The 22,759-nt window shown below is 51.0% G+C and overlaps 1 protein-coding gene across 2 annotated transcripts; it reads left to right on the top strand.

Annotated features, from left to right (window-relative positions):
• Positions 1 to 1,719: 1,719 nt before the first annotated feature.
• CBX6 (chromobox 6) lies at positions 1,720 to 19,363 on the top strand. Of its 2 annotated transcripts, none has more exons than XM_032107929.1 (5): positions 1,720 to 1,850; positions 1,992 to 2,035; positions 2,183 to 2,248; positions 2,455 to 2,521; positions 10,618 to 19,363. In XM_032107929.1, the coding sequence occupies exons 1-5, from the start codon at positions 1,782 to 1,784 to the stop codon at positions 11,533 to 11,535; spliced, it is 1,164 nt and encodes a 387-aa protein (XP_031963820.1). In that variant the 5' UTR covers positions 1,720 to 1,781; the 3' UTR covers positions 11,536 to 19,363. The 2 variants fall into 2 exon arrangements, with proteins under 2 accessions (XP_031963820.1, XP_031963819.1); XM_032107928.1 differs by having other exon boundaries at positions 10,564 to 19,363.
• The last annotated feature ends 3,396 nt before the right edge of the window (positions 19,364 to 22,759 follow it).

The following is a 22,759-nucleotide window of genomic DNA, read 5'->3' as shown; positions in this document are numbered from 1 at the left end:
TGTGCAAAGTTAAAAAAGTGAGAAGCAAAATGCAATGGGTGTGATGGACTTGTTCTTTTAAAGTCACCTTCAGGCATGTGAAGAACTGAGATTAAAAGAAGGTGGTGTCTAGAGAAAAGGGGCAGTCCAGAAGGACTTGACCCAGTCTAGGTGAGAGTCTTGGGCTTTTTGTTCTTGCCTGTCCTGTGATGCCAAACACCTGAGAAAGGCCCTCTTAGAGCCTATTCTCGAAGTGAGGGATATGACCTAAATGCAGAATTATCAGTGATGAAGCACGTTGTGGTTCATTCCCTGACCACAGAAACATCTCCTTCTCCAAATTGTTCACATGTCCTGAACCAGGGTCCATGTGATTGTCTCCATCAGCATTCAGCAACCTCTCCATTAACCCCCCTTCAAATGGGGATATGGCAGTGGGGAGCACGTCCTCTCCTGAGTCACTTTTCCTCTGGGCAGGGAACTTATGTTGGCTGCATAGGTGAAAAAGAACAAAACACTCTGACAGATCTTGCCTGAATCACAGGCAGTGAGGAAAACATTCATTTTCCTACCTGCATGCCTTGACTTTGGGAAATCCATCCCTGCCAGTACTGATATTATAGCCATAATATAGCCGTTTCCAGAATACCCTCCTTCTGGGTGAAACCCCTGAGCAAGAGGTGGAAAGGGAAGATGAGTGCAAATGGAGAAAAGGTTAGCGAGTGCCACAGGGGCTGGGGGGGGGTCCCTGCCAGGCCAAACGAGGAGCAGGTAGTAGAGGGATTCCAGTGCTCTTGCAGGTACCTTGCTGGTCACAGTGGGCTGAGAAAGAGCAGCAAATGCAGGACAACCATCGCCTACAGTTCTCATCACAGCTCCCACTTTTGTCACAGGGTATCTGGAATGCACTGCCTCCTCACACAAAAACTAGGTGTAAAAGCAGAACAGGCCAGATAAGGTCCTCCAAGTAAGGGAGGACCCTGAGTTCCACACAAAAACAACCGCAGGGCCGTGAGCTTCCATTTTGAATCACAGAGAATGATTTTTGACTGAGATTTTTGTCTTTTTAGCACCTGCAAGAGAGTGTAAAGTATGTTGCAAATTAATTAGGGGTTTGCAGTAATGGTCAGGGCAGGGAATTCCTCTAAGTGACTTAACATTTTTTTGGTTTCTTTACAGTTTTACATAGCACGGTTGGCCTGTTTACCTTGTGGTACCTTATACTGGCTCAAAAATTGTACCTTGTACCGGCGCCCATGCCAGTTAAACTGAATTTAAAAAAAAAAAAAAAAAAAAGAGAAAGAAAATATTCAAGCACCTTTATTGCTAGTTTTCGCGTTGGTATGTGCTTCAAGGCTGCCTGCTTCCCCACTGGCGAGAGGGGGTGACGGTGCATCTGCAGCGGGAGGAGAAGAGGCTGCCGCCATTGTTTTAACTAAAAAAAAAGGCCCCGTTCGGGCGGGAAGGGGCAATACCGCCGCCATGCCGGGGATCTGCCCGGGCGGGATTCGCTTCCCTCCCCGCCGCTCCTCTTCCCGCTGCGCCGCCGTCCCGCAGGCCCGGGGACCCGGACCCCCCCGCTGCCCACGCCCCGCCCGTGGCGCGGCCCCTTTAAGGGCCTTTAACCACGGGGGGGGCGGGTCACGCGCGGCCGCGGCGGGAGGGGGCGCGCGGGCGTGCGCGAGCCGGCGGCGGCACGAGGAGGGCGGGGCCGGGGGGCAGGGGGCGGGGCGGCGCGCGCGGGCGGGCGGGATTATTATGGGCTGTGGGCGCCGCCGCCGCCGCTGAGGGGGAGCAGCAAGATGGAGCTGTCTGCAGTGGGGGAGCGCGTCTTCGCCGCCGAGTCCATCATCAAGCGCCGCATCCGAAAGGTGAGGGGCCGCCCCCGCTGGGGCTGCGGGACCCCCCCTCCCCCTCGGTCTTCGCTACCGGGCCCCGGCCGCGCCGCTGGCCCGCCCGCCGGGCCCCCGCCTCACACCCCCCCCCCCCGCCTTCTCCCCCGTGTGTTGCAGGGGCGCATCGAGTACCTGGTGAAATGGAAAGGCTGGGCCATCAAGTGAGTGTATCCCGCCCGGGCTGCGGGGATGGGAGGCACGGGATGGGGCAGAATGGGATGGAGGGGGAGGTATCTGTGTGTGCGGCTGCGGGGGGATTTGGGCGCTAACCGCTTCGCTTGTCCCCTCCGCTGCTCCCGCCCCGGCAGGTACAGCACCTGGGAACCCGAGGAGAACATCCTGGACTCCCGCCTCATCGCCGCCTTCGAGCAGAAGTGAGTGTTCATCCCCCACCCTGGGCTGGGGGGGCTGCAGCAGCAGGTTTGGCTTTGGGTGGGCGAGCGGGAAACTGCTTCCAGACTCTCTTTTTTTTTTTTTTTTAATTTATTTTTTTATTTCTTTTTTTTTTTTTAAACGTGTATGCTTCTGTTTCTCCCTTTGGGAAAAGTTTTAACTTCTTGACAAATTTGATTCCCTAAAGGGAACGAGAGCGTGAGCTGTACGGGCCCAAGAAGAGAGGACCTAAACCTAAAACTTTTCTGCTGAAGGTAACTCTTATTTAAATAACTTAGGCCTAGCGAAAACATCTCTCAAACCTTACCGGTGCGTGCCCTTGGAAGGACTGGACTTTCAAGTGACTTGTGCCTGATGCCTGGCTCTGGGAGCGCGGGGAAAACCGACAGGAAAGGGGGGGGGTGGGCAGAGGCACAGAAGTGTGTGAGGGGAGAGCGCGTGTGCGTGCGACGGGTGCCTCAGCAGGACGGTCAGCACACACAGATGTGCGTGGTGAGCCTGCAGTCTCTTTTTCCAATATCCTCTCCTTCTCATGGCCTTCTGTTGCCGCAGTGGAGAGCTAGCCAGTCCTGTTCCCTCTTTCTTCAGCAGGCTGTTCCATCCGACCTGTGCCCTGCAACTTAGCAGCACGCTGAGCGGTCAGGCAGCTGAGGCGGGAATCCCGCTGCCGCTTGTGCTCCTCTGATTGCATTTAAGGATGTAGGTGCTCCACGGGAGTTTCATGAAGGGTTCATGCTTTGATCTGTAAACTGCAGGCTTGTTTTGCTCTTGCAGAGAGTGGGGGGGTGAGTGGGAGGAGGAGGACTGTTTCACCTCTGCATAGGATGGCAGCTGAAGTTTCCAGTTCCTCTCTGATAGACTCAGCATCTCTGCAAGATGTCGTAGCATCTCTGCTTGCTTGCAGTGAAGAGCAAGGAAGGTAGTCCCTAGTGCAGGCTCTCTTGCCCTGTATTTTTGTCTTCTTTTTTTAATTAAGAACTCCCCTAGCTGCGTGACTGTTATGTGAGCTCTGCGAATTTATTAGTTTACATACGAAATGCCTTGTTCTACTCCCCTCTTCCCTCCCCTTCCTCTCCAACTGTCACAATCTCAGGCTTCAAATGAGCATAGAAAGAACACACCTCTGTACAGTTCAGACAGATGAACAAGTCTGCAGTTTCCCTGGTTTTATTCTGATATGAAGCCCTGGAACAGCCAGCGTGGACCACATAGTAAGGCATCACTATCATCAAGTCATCCTGTGGCTTTGGGCCAGTCACTTAGGCTTTGTGCGTGTTTCCCCATCTGTGAAACAGGTTAATACTTCCCTTTGCCTGGCAGCAGTAGGAGCTTTACTCAAGTCAGCACAGCACTTTTAACTGCATGAGCACAAGAAAGCGCAGTGAGGGCTAGGGTGTCACTTCTTCTCTGCTTTGAGAGGGCATAATGAAGCGCACAGAAGAAATGCAGGAGCAGGCATATTCTGATGCCCTGTGTGAAACCCAGGGGACGGTGGTAATCCTTGGGAAGTCCTGCTGATGGAACTGTCCTCCCTCGTTGCTTGTTTTTCTGCTAACAGTGTTCTGTATCTGTAGCCTGAGAATTCTAAACATATCTGATATGTACTACCTCTTATGCTGTATTCAGGGAAAACAGACTAGTTGGCTTTCCTCTTTCTGGCAGTCATGCATTAAATGTAACCCTTGTGTTTAGATTTCCAACAGTGCAAAGGAACATTTGAAGAGAAAACCACCAGCTTGAAATAGTTCTCTGCCTGCATTAAAAAACACTAGTATTTGTAACACCTGACACTGTTCAGAGCTGTAGAGGGTGACTATGCTATGTGTAATCAGTTTCTTTTATTTTGGATTCTGAATGTGATACAGCCATAACTATTGCCATATCACTTATTTAAAAAAAAAAAATAATCACTCATTTTCACTCATTTAAAAAACCAAAACCAACCCCCGAACTCAAAACCCACTCATTGCTTCTTTTCCCCCCTACCCTTTAAAACCCCCCTAAACTTAACATGACTTATTCAGCAGCATCCTTTGAATCACGTCCATGACACGTTTCTGTGGCACATCTTCCTTCTGCCAGCTCCTCAAATGGTAATGGAAACCTGTGGGTTTGCAGAGCTGGCTCGATACTTTGTAGAAGATGAACTGTGATAGGGAGCAAGATCAGCTCTCCTGAAGGCTGGTGCCACGTTGTGGGAGAGGCTGGCAGGGCAGAGCGCTACCACTGCCGCTTGGTTTCCACCTCTGGGAAACAGAGCTGGTGGAACTGTTAGTGCTCTGACTTGCTGTTCCTCTATGACTTCCAATCATACCGTAAAAATAACGCCCCAGACCAGGCAGCAAGAAGTAACTCTGTCTCAGCCAGCCCCATCTGAACTTGTTTGAGCTCTGTTCAGGCAAACCACAATCAACACAACTGTAGAGAGAGTTACAACAGAGACGGCGAGATGGTTTGCAACTCAGTTCTTCTGACCCCAGAAGATGCACATTTGACCTCTTCCAGCCCAGCAGCACCGGTGCTGGTGCTGCTGCTGTGGGAGGAGTGGTATTGAGTTCTGCCTCATGCATTCCTAACAGTATTTTCAGTTCTTTCAGCTGCAGAATCTCTTGCCAGTGAGAATTTCAGAAGCAGGGGAAGAAATTTGATTCTTGTATCCCAGAGGGAGTATTTGGAGTTGGCAGTTAGAACAATATTCTTTTTGATCTGTTAACTGAACAGATTAGGCCTGGATGCAGTGATGTTTAAGCAGAAATCTGGCCTAGGACTGCTTTGATAGACTAGTCTGCACTTGACTTGGTGGCTTGCTAGGATTTTTCATGTGTATCAGTGCTTGAACCTAGGCTTCTGAGTCTCCAGAATGGCCTCAAAGTAAGTGCCCTGATACGCCACTCAGTCCCTTGGCTTGTGTGGGTGTTTTATCTTGCAGTTGGGGCTAGGTTTATCCTGGGATTAGTTCTCAAAAGTTGCAGATAGGCACCCAGGGGGATTTGCAGAAAGCATTCCAGCAGGTTAGTGGCCCACGCCTTCGGAAAAGCTTTGAAAAGCTGCATCTTTGACCACCTGCTGCCTTTGTAAGCCAGGCTCCTGTTTCTGAGAGCTGTCTAACACTTGCCCTTTCGATCAGACTGCAGAGGCAAATCACAGTCCAGGCTTTGTAATATCACTATCAAGATGGCCGGTGTTGAAAGCGACCCCTGCAAACTTCAACTGCAAAGTTTTGGTCAGGAAATGGGTCTTTATCCCTTGCATGCTAGGGGCAAACTTTCCCACAGCTGAGCGCAGGCTTGGCGGGAGGCTGTAATTCTTGGGAGGCTGCTGGTGTGCTGCAGCCCTGTGCTGAGCAGATGGGAAGCGAAGTCTTTGGTCTGAAATAAGCAGTGCTGTACGTAAGGCTCTTACCTTATTTCTTAGGTGTCTGGCAAAGGTCATCCTTGAGGGCAGGCCCTTCAGCATGGATGCTGGTGTGAGGTTAGAAAGAGGCATAGCACGTGCTGTAGTGATCTTCCTCTTTTTCTCCTGCTTAGTTTGCTCTTTTTATTTCACTTTTTTCCCTAGGCACTCTGCTGTGTGGAATGCAAACCTCACCAACTCATCTAATAAAGTCTAGCTAGTGCTATTCAGAGACAGAGTCCGATCTGCAAGCTCAGTGGGTGGCTGGAAAAGATCCCTAGTCGGGGTGACCATAAATACTAAGGTGACAGGAGTGAAGAAGGTTAATGGGAATGAAGAAGTAAGGGAGAACAAGAGTAAAGGGACTCTTAGTAGGAGAGTGGGGGAAGAAGGGGCTGAGCAGTGTGGTGCTCTGTCATTTTGCCCTTTCTTGAACTCCGAAGCTGGAATTGGGTTTCTTTTGATCTCCTCCCTGTTCGTAAATTATGCCTGAGTAATTTGAAAACAGACCGTTCCCCTTTTGTAGCATTTTGTTCCCAATCCAGAGGGAAACTTTAGTTTATGGCAGTGTTGCTTGGGAGAACTGTGCTATGAACTGGCTTGCTTTTGCCTTGTCACTTGTAAGACTGCAGAAAAAAGAGGGTGATAAAAAGGCAGAATGGCAGCCAAAAGGGGGAAAGAAGAGCTCTTGCAAATGCTGTTTGGAGCAAAGACTGTGGGAATGCAGGTGGAGAATAAAAGACAAAGCAGAGCCAGTAATTTATGAGAGAGTAGCGCTACTATGGTGCAGGAGCACTACTGGAATTGGCTTGATTTTGAAATAATTAACTAGAAATCCATTGCCTTAGAAGGTCTTTGGTTTGGTTTTTTCCAAATTGGAGAGATTTTGATACAAATCAGGTAAGAGAGGCCTTTCTAAGCACGTGTCTGTGTACGTGCTTGTGTGCCTCAGTGCGTTAAGGGAATGAATGAACGAATACGCTTGCTGGGCCTCGAGGGACACTTACTCAGAAATAGTAGGGAATGGGGGAGATACACTAGTTCCCAGGGGCAGTGAGGGAGAGCTGTACAAGATAAATAAAGGTGATACATATCCCAGACGGGAAGAGGGGGAAGGGAAGCAATCCCAGCAATTGGCTTGCTCTCATGACAGAGCACTGCAGCAAGCCTCCAGAAGCTGCATCCTGATGTAGGCTGAGCTGTAAGCAGAGAGTGAATTACTTCGTATACATGCTGAGTACCTCTTCAGCAGTGAGCACATCCTGCGGGTGAAAGCAGCAAAAGCCAGAGAGGTAGTTTCCATTTGGAAAACTTGTAAGCCAAGTAGCAAACTGTAGTGACACAGCTGAAAGGATTCAGTGGGTTTGTTTTTCAAAGACGTTATCCTCATATGGCTTGTGAGTGTGACCGAGAAACAGATCTGTAGCAGGGAGAAGTGCATTTCCAACAGATAAAACTGAATGCTAAGTCTTCCCCAAACCAAAGGTAGCAAGTTACTTAATCTAAAGTTGGAAACGGGGGAAGGAGAGCCTCTGTGCTGTCCTCTGCAGTGAAGGGATGAGTTCATATAGGTGATGCCTGAATAAACCTGATCCTGTGGTAGGAATACTGAGCTTCCCAAGTGAGAAAGCTCTAGGGGCTGGTCTTGGATAAAGCATCTGATACGATTTTTGTTGAAACCTTACCTGGAAGAACAATCTCAAGGTAAGCTGAATATTTGCATAATGCTCTTTGGAACTTGCATTGAAGCTGGTCACTAGGGATAGCAGTGTAGCAGCAGGGGAGGACTCTTGGGCCCTAACTTACCCTCTCTCTTAATAATCTGACCAAAGTATCAATGCTGCATGTAGACTACCTGGAGACTACTGAAGCTGGAATTTAATAAAGGCAGATAGCTGAAACATGAGTTAGAAACAGCTTCAGCCTTGAGAAAGTGCCCCAGAAGTAACTGGAAACGCAGACACCTAGCACGTAAATGAGACCTAGTGGTTCTGGCACACTGGAAAAGTCCAGGCCCTGTACCAGGGCTCTGCACTAGCTGCTGTGCAAGCACAAAACCAAGACAGGTCTCTCTGTCAAAACAGGACAGGAGCTGATTAATGTGTACAGGCAGAGAAAGTAAAATCAGCAGGGCCGTAGAAGTGCCCAGGTAGTGACCATCCCAGCATTATCACTTCATTTAATGTGGTTGATGGGAAGCTTTGCTCAGGAATTTTGGGGTGTATAAGGAAACTGGGGGTGTTTGTGACTGCTTCCCCCACACTTGTGGGAAGCTGCCTTCTTTCTCTCCCGGGTGATGGAGGCGGTGCTGGTGGAAGGCGGCAATTAGATTTGACTCGGAGCAGAATGGCACAGAGGGGGCAGAACTCCTCACTCCAAGGCATGGTTACAGGGTAGGCAATTAATCTGAAAGATGTGCAGTGCTGGCAACAGGAGAGGCCCTGAAGGACACCTGTGTCTATCCACTGAAGATGCAGAAGGATTTTCATTGATGCATCTGTCTGTACCTTCTGCCTGGCTTCCCTGTCCTATATTTTGGATTGGCACATTGTGTTGTTGCATTTTGCTCTTGGCTCAGCAGTGCTAAATTGGTGAGAAACCTAAAGCACAAGAGCAGCAATGCTGGAAGGGCCGGCTGTGATGGGGAGTGGGATAAAAAGGAATAAATGTGTTCATTCAGGCTGTGCTGGTATGTAATGTCAGAAAGCAAACTGTAGTTTGTGTTTGCATCTGCCATCAGAGGGACCTGTGAAGAGATGGAGCAAGCACAGCCCTAGATGTGCATTTGCCTGTGCCTGTGACCTCCTGACACGGTCTGTAGTGTCTCCAAGTTGTGTATTGATGAGATGGGATGGAGAGTTGTGTGGTGCAGGGAGTTCATCTGGTGTTGTTACTGTGCTCAGGCCTGTACGATGCCTGTGACAGGAGCTGTCTTACTTTCTCAACAGTTTGGGGCATGGAGTAACACATGAGGCTGAGCAAAGAGAAACTAGATGGACATTGGGATGCTTTCTGCTACAGCAGGAGGTGTTGGGGTTTGTGTGTGCTGGGAACACTTCCCTTTAACTAGGTGGAAAGAGCCCTGTTTGTTAATGTGCAGAGTGTCTGTGCTTGCCTTGGGGTTGTGCTAACAGGTCTCTGTTTCTTTGTCAGTCAGCTAACACAGAGTCTATGTCCCCAGTCAGGACGAGCCTTCAGTCTGTGTTTTCTTGTACAGTCGGAGGAGGAGGCCTCATTTTTGCAGTCCTTTTAAAGCCAGGATACCAGTAGTACTGAAGGCTGTGATCATCCAGTGTTGGTCAGAGAGGAACAGAATGTCTTCACGTCTCCATTCTCTGCTCATTTGGGATCTTCTGTGGTTCCCATGGGTATCTCTGTGGGAGAAGAGGGGCTGTGGGTAACAGCAAAGCTCTGGAGCTGTAGGGCCAGGACTTTGAGCTTTTTGTGCAGGGGCTGGGTGGGCCCCTTGCTTAGATCTGTTAGATCCCTGCCTTTACACGCACATTTTTTTCCCCAGGCATTTCTCTGGTAGAAGGCACAGCCTGCAGGGTGACAAAGGAGATGAAGTTGAGTGCTAAGCTCTTAGCTGGCAAGAAGCCATCCCGATCTTGGCGTGTGCAAGGGGCAGCGGGATGGAAAAGTTGGGGAGGAAAAGCAGCTGTCGTCTTCTAGCACTGCAGTTCTTGCTGTGCCCACGAGGTGGGGAAAGCTCCTCGCTGGATGGGCAGTCAGGGGCGGGGGCTTGCTTGCCTGTGCCCTCCAGGCCTGTGTGACTTCGCCGTGTCACCACTGCTGAGGGGGAATATGGAAGTGCGTTGGTTTGGGCAAGTACTGGGGTGCAGGTGGAAGGATGAGCTGTACAAGCGACAGTGCTCTGATGAGATGTGATGTAAGAATACATTCTGGGTTTCCATGCCCACAGGTCATACAGCACCAGCTTACCAATGAAACTGTTGTTCCTGTTGCCAGAAAATGTTCCTGTCTCTGGTGCGTGAACCAGGGCAGGTTTTGGCACCAGAAGAGCTCAAAAATATTGTTCCCCTGGCTTGGCTCTTGGGGAGGGCTGGCACAGAGCAGTTGAACCAGTGCTATTCCTGCTCTGGTCCAGTGCTAGGTTTCAAACAAGTGTGGTGTTCAAAAGGACAAGTCAATCTCATCTTTGGAGGTGCAGTTTAATTTGACTTGAATTCCTGCTGGCCTCATCTCTGGCTTTAAACACTGGACCTTGCTCCCGCAGCACAGTAAGGATGAATGACTTGCATGACCCTAGTTAAAAATCAGATCTCCAAGTTACTTGTGTTTAGCGAAGACAGCTCCATCAGACCATTCTCACCAACCTCCATCTGTGTTCCTCAAGACCCCTTTCTACCATGCTTTTCAGAGGTGATTCTCATTACGTGTTACTCTGCCTCTTCCCCCTCATCTTGTGCTCATTTTTTAGAGGACCTGGTACAATCCCTATGTAATTTTGGGTGCTGTCTCAGCACTGACAGCCCCAAGTGCCTAGGATGATGCTGGCTTCTTTTGTTGACAGTGGAGGGTTGTGCACATTGACTGATGATGACGAAGGGGGGCTTTGGAGACCATTAACTGTAACCCTGAAACATGCCTGGGAAGTAGCAGCTTCTCCCTGCGGAAAGCACGTGTCAACAGGGGCACAGCCTAGGGAGACATTTGCTGCCCAAAAGTGATACAGTGTGTCCTATGCCTGTCTGGGGGCTGTGCTGGAGCTATCAACAGTTTGTAGGTGTGTACCTGTGCTTGTCATTGACGTTGGGGATAAATGTGTCATGGTACTCCTGGTGAATGCTTGGCCTGAAGTGAGCAGTGCCTGATTTGAGATCTGGCTGCACCTTGGCTGCCTCTCTGACCCTGTTTGTTTTCTTTCTCCCCACCACCGCAGGCTCGGGCCCAAGCGGAGGCCCTCCACATTGGGGATGTACACTTTTCTGTCAAGCCTGGTTCTAGTACCTCCTCTCCCAAACTCCACTCCAGCGCCGCGGTGCACCGGCTCAAGAAAGACATCCGGCGATGCCACCGCATGTCCCGGCGCCCCCTGCCCCGTCCAGACCCCCAGAACAGCGGGAGCGTGGGTGGTGGGGCTGGCATTCGTCCTCCTGTCTCGCCCTTCTCGGAGACCGTCCGCATCATCAACCGTAAGGTGAAACCCCGCGAGCCCAAACGCAGCCGCATCATCCTCAACCTCAAAGTCATTGACAAAGGTGGGAAGCCAGCCAATGGGGCCGGGGGCCTCGCTCGGCCCAAGATCCCATCCCGAAACCGTGTCATTGGCAAGAGCAAAAAGTTCAGCGAGAGCGTCCTCCGCACCCAGATCCGCCACATGAAGTTTGGCACCTTTTCGCTCTACAATAAGCCGTCTTCTGCACCTACCCCCTCTCTGGAGGGCAAGGGGGAGGCTGAAGGCTCCCAGGCAGCCTCCTGTGGGCTCATTATGGGCTCCACCCCCTATGATGCCCCCAGCTCCAGCTCTTCTGGCTGCCCATCACCTGCTCCCCACTCTTCCTCTGACCCAGATGATTCCCCTCCGAAGCTGCTCCCTGAGACCCTCAGCCCAGCCATCCCCGACTGGCGTGAGTCGGAGGTCCTCGACCTCTCAATCCCACCTGAGTCGGCTGCCACCAGCAAGCGTTCTCCCTCGGGAGGGTGCAGTGGGGGGCAGACGCCCTCCTTGTCCCTCTCTTCTTCTGACCCAGAGCAGGAGGCTGGCGACTGGCGTCCTGAGATGTCCCCTTGCTCTAATGTGGTGGTCACAGATGTCACCAGCAACCTCCTCACTGTAACCATCAAGGAGTTCTGCAATGCAGAGGATTTTGAGAAAGTGGCGGCGGGCGGTGGTGGAGGAGGCAGCAAGTGAGCAGCCAGGTCCCCCTGCTCCGGGGGTGTGGGGGGAGTTATACCTGAGAGAAGTCGTGGTGCGAATGGCTGTCCTTAGTTCTCTCCTTCTCCCCTTGGCTGTCCCTCTGCCCTCACTGCCACCCTTCCTCCTCCTTTCCTCCTGCCCACTTTCTCTTGCCTGGAGGCTGGAGTGTGTCAGTGGGGGTGTGGGAGCACCCACTATTCCTGGGTGTTGGTACTGCTAGGAGGAGGCAGGGAGGGTTGTGGTGGGGCTGGGGAGTGGTTGTTTGTCCTTGAGTGTGGTGTTGTCCAACGGGCAGTGGAGCCTTTGGGGCTGAGGGATGAGTGATCATGTGTCTGTGTGCCTGTGCAGGTGGTGAGGAAGGTGCTGCTCTTCCTCATTCCCCTTCCATCTCTGGTGAAAACTGATGAGGAGCTCCAAACCCTTGAGGGGAGGATGTAAGAGGATTGGAGCCCTTGCCCATGTCCTCCAGACCTTCTCCCACCAATGTGCATGCAGACTCTTCCATTCTTATGTTTCCCCCTTGCCGTGACTACCATCCTGCCATCCTTCCCCTCTTGGCCTGTGGCCTGGATCTGCCCTCTCCTCTACTGTCCTTGTGGCCGTTGCTGATCCAGATGCCTGCAGAGTGAGGGGGAGAAGGGCAGGTGAAATGTCATGCCCGGAAGGTGCTTGAGACAAAGCTGGGGTGGTGGGGGGTGCCCCATGCAGCCTACACCCCATATTGGCTTCCCCTTTCCTTTGACTATTGGTGCTACCTTGGCAGTTGTATGGGTGCTTTCAGGTGCCCTGATCCCTCCTCTTCTCCTGCATCTTCCAACCTGTTCAGCTCTGCAGGAGAAAGGGAAGAAAAGAGGAGTCTGCTTCCAGCCCAGATCTTCCTCCTGATGTTCATCACTTGCACTTGCTTGGGAGAGAGGGACATGAAATGCCTTTCCCTGGTCTTTCCGTGGTGGAAGCAGGAGTGGGCTGTGCATCCATTCCTCGGTCTGTGGGAAGGTAATGCCAACAGCGTGATGGTGCCCCAGCCACATGAGGCTGGTCTCCCGCCTTGTGCGTAAGCTTCCCCCAGCCCTCTTGGCTTCCTCTTGCTCCTTCCAAAAGAAGGAGGGGTGGATGCTAGGGCAGGTCGTTTGTTCTTCCTGCTTGCTTTTGCCTCTCCTGCTCTCCCCTCCCTGTGGTGGGCAGCCTGGAAGAGGTTTCCCCTCTGTCTTTTCAGCATCTGAAACAGCCCTTACAACTGTCAACCAAAGGTGCTCATAAGAAATACCTGTCTCTCTCACATCATATGCATGTGCACTGGATCTCTTCCCCTAAGGCTCCTGAGCTGATCTAGAAATTCCTTCTCTTCACCCCTAGCAAGTAGGAGGGAGCAAGACCACAGCGTGCTGTTCTTTATCCACAGCTCCCTCTTTCACTGACCAGCTTTGTTCACATCCAAAATAAGCTCTATTTTTTGCCTGCCATTTCTGGCTTGCTCCGTTTCAGTGTGGGTCCTAAGCTTCGTGGTGAGAAGCTGTTCCTTTGCTCTCCTTTCTTCCTCTACTTGCACAGGACTGTGCCTGTAGAGGCAAGGGAAAGAGGTGCTGATCAACTGGTGGGAGAGCCTCACCCTCTCAGCCCTGTCCCTGAATGGGGCAGAGGGGTGTCACTTCTACATAACATGCTGCAGAGGTGAAAAGGGTGGAAAAAATTCCTCATGCCAGGGCTCATTTACTTACAAACCTGCCCTGGGCGGGTGAACACAAGTGGAATTGGCCCCTCTGGTGCTTTCACACAAGGATGTTCAGGAGCTGCTGGCTCTGAGGAGTGCTCTCCTGCAGTAGTGATTTTGTGGTTGCAGTGATCTGAGGGTAGAAGGGAGGCAATTTGTGGGAGGGAAGTAATATTTGTCTGCCCAAGGGGCATTGTCAGGGTGGTAGAGGGATAGACCGGCTTCTGACCTTAATTAGGGCTTTTGTGCCCAGAGCTTGTCTATTCCCTGCCTCCAGCGCCTGGGTTGGTGTAATAAAATCTTTGCTGCCCTCCCCACAAACCTTGCCTTGCAGTGGGTGGCATTCCAAGCTGTGGGGAACGGTGAATTCACACCAGTTGCAGTTGGGTGTCTGTGCAGACAGTCTGAGGGGGATTCCAGGTGCTGTTAGCACCACCCTTGGTACACCTCTTTCTTTTTCTTTCCTTGGTTAAAGAGCTTAGTGGACTCTTCGGGGATGTGCTTTCATTCACAGCTGAAGCTAGGGGCAGGGAGAAAGAGACTTCCCTGATCCATTCACCAAGCTAAGGTTTTCTATAACTTGTTGGACTTGTGTGCGTGTCTGTATTAATACCTGCTTGTATTCTTTGTGGGTGTTTTTTTTTTGTTTGGGTTTTTTTTTTGCGCATCTTTCCTGTGCCTGGCACACCCAGGGATCCCTTATGTTAGCATAGCCTATCCATTGACTGCAGCTTCAAAGATGAGCAGTTTGTAGGCATAGGGAAAAGCTCGCTCTTAGGAAAATAGCGAGGAGATTCTTCTTTTTCCTCCCCCTTCTGAATAAGAACTAATCTGTGGCTGTGAGATAAGAGGAGCTGCTTTGTGGGGTGGATGCAAACCGGCCAGTCACTTTAGGTTGTTAAGTTACTGTTTGGTGTGTATGTGGTGATGTGATTTGTTTTGTGGTATCAAGGTTCTGAAAAAAATGTTGAAGCGTTTAAGTGGGAGATAAAAGGGAACTTTAATAGGAAACTCTTGATGTGTTTTGGCCAAGGTGTGTTGCTTGGCAGAATTCTTTTCCCCAGTGTCTCTTGTATGGTGTTCTTTGGGGGCAAGGGGCAGGAATTGTTTAATTGAAGGGGTTTTGCCTTTCTCCAGAGTGGCAAGCAAGGGAACTGTCTGTGAAGAGCAAAACAGTGGGTCATTGTAGGGATGCTCCGCAAGGACCTTCTTCCTGCGGTGAGGAGATGAGGGGACTTGTTGCAGCAGAGAAACTAGTGCAGTAGATCCTCTTTGTGGAGGAAGAAAGGAGTATGATCCGGCTTGCAGACACAGCTCACCTGCTTGTGTGACAAATCCCTTCCTGGGTGGGTCACCAGGTGGGAACCAAACCCTGAACCTCTGGATCCGAAATGAGGATCCTGTGCTGTTTTGAGTTAGAGGTTTGCTAACTTGAATGCAGCAGTCACCTCAAGTTCCCTCAGGTGGACAAGACACTTGAGGCTGACTAACCTACCTTCGTATTCACATGAGCTACGCTCCTCCTTCTGAATTTTTGCCCTTGCTCCTTAATGGAGACCAGAAAGAAGATTCATCCATGCCTTTTAAAATGGCCATAGAATTGAGGGAGGAGTTTATTTGAAAGTATCCCCTTCCTTTCCCCATAACCCTTAGAAAAAAAAAATCAACAAAAACAGGGAAATATTCTCTGTGTCTGTGCCATGTTTGTTCTCGTCGTCGTGTTTTTAGAGGAGATTTTATGATGGAGTGGAAAAAGTGAAATGATTAGTTTTGCATAAAAAAAGAAAAGTTTTAAAAAAAATTTATACGGGGAGAGAGCGAGAGAGAGTTTAAAAATGAATAATAAATGCAGTGATTGCACAAACTGTAGTGGTATTAGATGGTCCTTAGAGAAAAGAGTATTTTGTAGTATCGAAGCATGTGTGTCTGGGATGGTGTTTGGCTTGCTTGAACTGGAGGGAAAGGCATTCTAGGACTAAGCAGCGATCTCTGAGCTGAAAAGGCAAGTTGCATGTTGGAGGAACCCTGTCTACAAACCTTTCCCGTCCTTGCCTCCCAAGTGTTGGAGTGAGTTCCCTTCCCTCCCATACCTCTCCTGTGAGCTAAGGTGGAGTCTCCAAGTGGTTTTCTGGCTGAGCAGCCCTCAGAGATGGCCGGTCACATTCTGCCAGAACGTGAATTGGGCCATCAACATGGAAACAGTTGACTTACTTTGCAGCGTTAGCAAGCTGCTAACGTTTGGGGTTGGCATGTACCTTTCCTGCCAAGTTGCTGTCTCTTCTCTTTTCCATCCCCTATATCCAAGCAGAATTAATCGTGGTGGGCTTATTTCCTGGGAAGCAGATATGCCTCCCCTCCGTAGGGTTTCTTAACTTCTTCCAATACCAGGTGGGGGGTGGTATTTTTCTCTATAGAATTCACCACGTCAGGACAGAACTGAGTCCCATTGGTGTGTATTCCAGCACCCCTTCTCCAACAGTGGCCAGATCTTTAGAGGCAGATGAGAGAGCTGCCTGGTGTGCTCTGATCGTGTTGCTGAGGGACATGCACCCTCTTCTTGAAGCCAGCAAATGCTGGAAGTTTTTAGGGTGGAGAGTGGAGAGGAACAAACACCCTGACAGGACTGTGCTCAGGTGGGGCATCCCTCTGCTCCAGCTTCCTTCAGGGTGGTGGGGAAGAGTTGCCTGAATGTTCCTTCAGAGCGAGGAGGCAGCTCTTGTGTGCTGGCTTCCCCATCCAAGATGTCTCTGCTGGTGTTCATCTGGTGCGTGGGAGTGACTGCAGGGAAGAGGGAAGCCACCAGATGTTGGTGTCTGAACAGAAGATGGCAGGCAGGGACGCTTGAACAGCTTTTCTTGTCTGGACTTCTCTGGTGCCCTTTGCAGTGGCTTTGCAGTGGCAGATGGCTGATGTCTCAATGCCTCCCATAGCCTTCTCTCTCTGCCCATCAAACTCTGTCGGTGCTTCCCACGGCTTTCAACTTGGAACAGAAATCTCCTGTCTCATGCTCTCTTCTCAGTGAGCACCATGGGACTGGAGGGGCATGAAGCTAATGAGATACAAGCTCCTTTGGGGATGAAAAACAGAAATAGTGTGGTGAGCAGGCCCAGCTGTGGGGAGCCACTGCTTAAATTCTGTTTTCAAAAGAGAAAGGGAGCATTTCTCTGTCTCCCCTTACTGAAGTTCCCAGGGAGATTTTGTGAAATAAAAAGAAAAAAAATTACAACCACAATCATGCTTTTTACCAGGTAGGAGCTGTCTCTGTGCTGAGTCTTCCTAGGGATATCACTCCCTTCTCCAGCCCCTCTTTGTAGAGGAGGCTTCAGCAACTCCCAGCGTTTGGAGATTATCACCTTCCTGGGAACTTCCTGGCAGAAAGAGGTTGCCATGCTTGAAGGATGGTGTCCCAAGTTCCCCACACTTCTGCCCATCCCAGGCTGTGGCATTAGTGGGGCTGCTCAGGAGCAGGTCCTTCTTCCCAGGGAGGTGTAACAAACCTGGAGCGTGTGTTTGGCTAAGTGCTTGTTTTCCCTTTTGCTTCCTTCCCCACCTTCTGACAAGACTTCTTCCTCCTTGCCTGGCACATCCTTTTACTCCAATGTCGCTTGCTTTTGCTGCATTTTTCAGTTGCCCAATAATCACGCAAGAGCTGGGATCTTATTTACTTCTTATATATAAATATATGAATATAAAATACCTCCCCCCCCTTTCTCCCCGTCTCACCCACCACCCTGTGCACAGCTTTCCTGATCTCTGCTCTGAAGGCAATCTGCTGTAGAGGGTTAATTTGGGGTTGGGGATTCGGTGCCTCCTGAGTTCTGTTCCTTCTTGGCTTGCTGTGTCTTTTCTGCCAGCTGTGTCACTGCCCTGTGCCTCTGTCTCCCTCATGCCAAGGGGGGGGGGGGGGGGGGGGTGCATCCTGCTGAGGGTGCTGGCAGCCCAACTCTTGAGGTATTTGCACAGAGATGGAGTGCTCAGTGTTGCTTCAGAAATCCCCTGCTCCCTGTCTGTGCTTCCTTCCGTAGGTAACTCCAGGAAGTATCTTCATTTCACCAATGCTTTGAGGTTGAGAAAAGAAGTGTCTTTATTTTCTTTTTTTACTTCTATTTTTGAGATCCTTCCCCAGAGTGCAATGTGTATGGTTTCTTTTTGGGGGTGTAGATGGCAGGAGATGTTGGAGTCTGTCTCCATGCTCACCTTTGCCTTTCCGTCCTCTGCTCCTCTCACGTCTTGCTGTTGCTGTGTCAGACTGATGTGCTTGGAGGTATTTGCACCCTTGTCTGTGCAGGGTCAGTCATAGCACCAGGGGCTTCTCCCATGTTCTGTGTGGTGCATTCTGAGGTGCACTGTGTCTCACCTGCCTCATCTGTAAGCATGCAGCAGGGCCCTGAGTTCCTTCTTCCCTTCTCTGAAATTCTCTTTCCAGGAGTGAAGGGAGATAGTCGGTTCCCCTTCCTGTGCCTCTGGCAGCTCTTCTGTCCATTCCAGCTTCTCTGTGGTGGGAAACAAAACGATTCCAGAGCCATCCAGAAGCACAGTCCTTGGGGTAGGGGTCCTTCCACCCCAGGTGAGCTCTGTGCTCTGAGCCCACCCCCTCCAGGCACTGGCAGGTGGCACTGGGATGGAGGAGCGGGATGCCCTCTGTGCCCCTGGGCTGAGTGGAGCTGGGAGGTGGGCAGCAAGCAGCGTGCTGTGGCACACGGAAGAAGTAAGGTGACAGAACTGCAGCAAGATGCAGTCAGAGTGATGCCAGCTTCTGCAACAGTTCAGATAATGTGTCTGCTGGGAGGAAAGGGGCACAGTGGGACATGCAGGCAAAGTGTTAATTCCCATTGTAGGGCCCTGGTTCTTTACTTCATTCCTTGTTCAGCTGAGCACTTAGAGCTCACACTAAACCCCTGGAACACAGCTGGGTGAGTCAAAGCATTTAGTGGGGCTTCAGGGCCTCATAGGACTAGTGGGGCTTTTCCGTGCTCCCAGGCAGCCCCCCAGGTGGTGCCTGCTCTCTAGGGATGCGGAGGGTTTCCCTTTGGGCAGAGCGGCAGGTAGGTGCTCTTGCACAGGTAGGTTGCTCTTCAGCTGTCCTGGAGGGAGCCTGCTGCTTCCAGCCCCCAGCTGCAAAGTGGGGGCAGAATCTTAGGTCAAGTTCTCAAACAGAACAAAAAAAATTAATCGTTGTGATGACTTTTTTTAGAAAAGAGTTGTCATGCCTGCACCTCCCCCAAGCAAATCAACTTAGTGTGCTATCCTCCTTCCGCTTCTCCCCTGTGCCATTAAGCCTTGTACACTCCCTAAGAATAGAGAAGACTCTCTACTTTGGGATTTTTTTTTTCCCCCCATTTGTTTTCTTTTTGCATAGAAAGTTGTCTGCTGGTGGTGGAGGACAGGGGCCTGCTTCATCTGTTCCTTCTTTTCACCTTTCCCTGTGCCAAGCTTAGGCTCAAATGCTGCAGATTCCTGCAAACACTGAACTTGGAGCAGGCAAGTGACCCCGCTGAGTTCTGTGGTACTTGGGTGCTTCAGATTCTGCCTGTGCTTGAGCTTTGGCAGCATCAGAGCCCTTCCTTTCTCTTGGAGAAGGTCAGCCCTAACTCTGAGAATGGTGATAGTTCTGGTGCAACCCATCTGTCTCTTCATTTCCCCTCACTTGGCATACAGAGTGAAGGTGGTAATTTTTTTTTAATTTAAAATAAACCTAAATATGTATCTTGTAATTTTTTTTTTATTTTGAAAAAATTGCATTTAAGGATTGTGCACGGATGAATTGTATATCTATATATTATTTTTTTGTCTTGCAATTTTCATTTTAAATATAGTGTTTGTTCAGTTTTGTTTTGTTTTTTAATCCAGTTCCCAGCTGGCTAAACTCCGTCTAGAGTGGATGGGTGGGAGGCAGAGCCACTGGAGGGGTGATTGAATCACCCCTTCCCTTGGTGCTTCCCACAAGAAACTGGTTTGCTCCAGGTTTGGGGGTGGGGGTTGTGCTAATTACTCTTGTATTCTTGTACATTTTGTTCTTTCTGCTGCTCTTGAATATTGTATCAATGCCAGAAATGGGGAGTTAAAAATTAAAACAAAAAATTAACCCAAATAAATTGTTACATTCCAAAACCTGTTGTTTTCCTTGGGCGGGCTGTGACTCTGGAGCTTGGGAGCAGGGCTACAGAAATGCCTGCCCTGAGCCAGCACGGGTCAGCTCTTCAGTCAAACACAAGCACCTGGTACCTTCTTGGGCACCGTGGATCAGTCCTGGTTTGGTCTTTGGACCTTTCTGGACACAGAGACGCTCTGACAAAAGACAAGAGTGTATTCTGGAATGTTAAGGGAAGAGGGAGCATTTGGGAAGGCCAAGCTGTAGCAAGTGGAACCTGAATGCCCTCTTCCCAAGTGCTTTGGAGAATCTCCCATGGGTCTCCCACATCCTTTTCTTCTAAGAATGAAATTAGATCAGAGTACAACCTAGCACTTGGTGGCTGAAAAGTGCTTTAGGCTTTTCCCAACTCCACAGCCTGTGCCTAAGTGCACTTTATGACAAGCTGATCTAAGAAAGACAATGAAAAATCCTCTCCCTGTGTCTATTAGAAGCCCCAGATTCACTCCCATCACTCTAACATGTAGCAGATGCATAAAAAGGCTCAGCCAACCTTCCAGGGGGAAGTGCTGGTGGTGGGAGGTGTGGTGGGGAAAGCGAGTGGGATTTGGACAGAGATGCCCTTCAGGCAAGCAGGAGAGAAGGGCAGGAAGGCAGCACACGTGGATACTGGGAAAGGGCAGTGTCTGGGCACAGGTTCAACCAAAACACCCTCAGTGCTGCCCTTCAGGAGGGTGTGGTGTGGTCTCACTTGGAGGGGAGAGATTGGGCTGAGCTGGGTGTTCCTTGGAGAGAGTTGCTGCCTTGAGATACTTCTGCAGTGTCTGAGTTTTGGAAAGCCACAGCAGAGCCTCTTCCAGTGGTGACATGGCTGGCAGCAGGGAATGCTGCCCACCAAAGCCAGCACAGCCAAGGTGGTGTTCATGTCATGCCATCAGGCTCACTTTGCCTCTGCTGCGTGCCAAAACACTCGCAAGGCCAGCACTCCCTCCTCCTTTGTCCTTGCATCCTGGTTTTGCTCAGAAGCCAGTGGACTTTTGGCTGGATTTGAGAACACCAAATGAAGCCAACTCTCATCCATCCTTTCCAGAGCAGGAGGAAGGCTGGAGAGACAGACCCCAGCCTGACTGGACACATCCAATGAGGTCCTGCACCAGCACACTGGTGCAAGCAGACCCAGTAACAGGGCAAGGTGATGCAAGTCACATCTGCAGGGCTGAGAAACCTGGAAATGAAAGAAGCCATTATTCCCGTTCTTTGTAGAACCTGCAGATCCCCAGGCTACATGGACTGAAGGCTCCTGGTCTAAGGAGATGGTGGAGCTGAGTCCATGGAGTGGCAGTGGCAGAGGAGCCCTTTCATCTCCTTAGGGTGCCCCTAGGGATGCTCCTCAGCTAGATGATAACCCAGGAGGAGGGAATCCCCCGCCTCAGAGGCATCAGCTTACCTCCCCTGGGAAAAGTTTTCTCCCCTTCCCTCACCCCACCACCGTGCTGGCCTCAGCATCATGAATGGGCCAGGGTTTCATGCTGGCCGGGATGGAGCTGCATGGTTCCTGCGGGGAGGGTTGGATGCAGGGCAGCCTTGGAGCAGCAGGTGACCTTCCCCTCAAGCCAGCAGTCCATCCAAAACGTCCCTCTCATCCAGAGGGCACAGCAGGGTGGCCCCTTGTCCCGCCTTGCCCTGCTTGCAGCCACCCCCTGGGGACAGCTGCTAGCCCCAGACACCATTTGGGTGTTAATTAGATGGAGGAAAAGCCCTTAATTGCTCACTCCCAGTCCCTCTGGGCTGAATCCATGAGCTCTTGTTAAATCTAACTTCTGTCACCAATCCTGTTCAAAACAGGAACCAAAAGCTTCCCAAAGCCTCACATTGCTTTCCCCCACCCTGTCACGCACAGGAGGGCAGGGTTTCAGCAGCATAGCGTCCTTGCAGGGCCGGCTGCCCACTGAGCATCTCTGAATTGTAATTCATGGGACAGGGAGGCTGCTTTGGCTACTCACCAGTCTGAGTCATCACCCCCTGTGAAAATCTATTTTTGTCACCTCTTTGTCTCTGGGAAGAAGTTGTGGTCCCTGCTGCGGGACAGGTCGGGACCGTAGGAGTGGTGAGCCCTGCCCTGCTGCATTACCCAACTCTTCCCCATCCCAGCATGGTTGAGTGGGGCCGGGCTGCTGTAGAGGGGCTCACCCTCCCCCTCACGGCCAGAGCGGCATCAGCCAGAGGTATAAACCTTGCTACCACGATCCTGCAGCCTTTGGTAATGAAATCTGGATGTTCAGGACAGCGCAAAGTCCCCAGCACAGCATCACTTCCCCTGGCAAGAAGCTTTGTAGAAGCATACGGCATTTTTTTCCTCAGGGCTGCAGGTAAAAGGATACCCCTCCCACCCTGATCTGCACACTGTGGGGTAGGGTGGGCTGGTCCAGCACTCACGTGGGTTCCTTTCAAATCCACTCCCGCCTGGCCGCTGCCAGGGTGGGCGTGCAGCAGGCGGGGGGTGACGCAGCAGGGTGCAATCCCCTGCCACGGTTAGCAAGGGACAGGCTGGAGGCAGGTGGGCTCCCTTCATGTCACGGGGCGCAGGCTTCTGTTTCCGTCCCACGCCACTGCCCACTCGTCCCAGCACACCAAGCACTCACCCTCCCAGAGCGCTCACTGGCCTCACCACCAGGGCCAGATGCCTGTTGCTTGGGCTTTCTTCACATCCACCTGCTCAGCCTGCTCCATGTCCACCTCCACTTTTCCTCCTCATCATTCCCTTCATCTCTCCCTCTTCCTTGAACCACCCCATCTGTCTTCCTCTCCTCCTCCCCCCAGCCTTACAACACCACAAGTCAGGCAGGTCTTGCTGACTCCAGGGTGAGGGTTTTGAGGGGCTGGAGTGCAATGCACTCTGTGGGGAGAAAGGGTGACTGTACCCTGTCAACAACATTCCCCTCCCTGCTCCCACAGAGCCAAATTTGAGGAGTCTTTGTAGCTCTGGCTCCCTTGCTATCCACTCAAATGTGCCTGGAGGGAAAGAAGATGTAATTTTTACCATTGTTTCATACCCAGCACTGGGGCTGTTTTAAACACACATGCTTCTGCTTCCCTGCCGGCTAGGAAGGATTTCCTGCCATTACTGAGTAGAGTTTGAGATTGATTTTGTTCACTTTCCCTCTTCTGCTCCTCTTTTCTCGGCACGGCTGCATCGCCAAGGCCCCAGTGTGCCTGGGGAACAGGAGAGGGCATGGCACAGCTTCTGTTGGAGCAAGGAGAAAGTGGTTGTCTCAAGTAGCTCGTTTATGAGCAGTTCAGACTAGAGTGATGGTGGGCAAGATGAAACGTGTGTATTTATTTCCCAAATGGATAACATGGGTGTGAGGGGCAGAGGGTGAGGCATCCCACGGCAGCTCTCTGCAATAGTTCTGTCT

This window comes from Corvus moneduloides, chromosome 4, assembly GCF_009650955.1.
Source record: "Corvus moneduloides isolate bCorMon1 chromosome 4, bCorMon1.pri, whole genome shotgun sequence".
In the NCBI taxonomy this organism is placed as follows: Eukaryota; Metazoa; Chordata; class Aves; order Passeriformes; family Corvidae; genus Corvus; species Corvus moneduloides.
The sequence above is the reverse complement of the archived record's forward strand: the minus strand, read 5'-3'. Positions and strand labels throughout refer to the sequence as shown.

What these genes read in the sequence shown, in the direction of transcription:
- CBX6 (XM_032107928.1), top strand. Translation starts at nt 1,782, where the DNA reads ATGGAGCTGTCTGCAGTGGGGGAGCGCGTCTTCGCCGCCGAGTCCATC. An exon ending in TGGAAAGGCTGGGCCATCAA is followed by an intron (nt 2,036 to 2,182) that starts GTGAGTGTATCC and finishes CCGCCCCGGCAG; the next exon opens with GTACAGCACCTGGGAACCCG. An exon ending in CTAAAACTTTTCTGCTGAAG is followed by an intron (nt 2,522 to 10,563) that starts GTAACTCTTATT and finishes CCACCACCGCAG; the next exon opens with GCTCGGGCCCAAGCGGAGGC.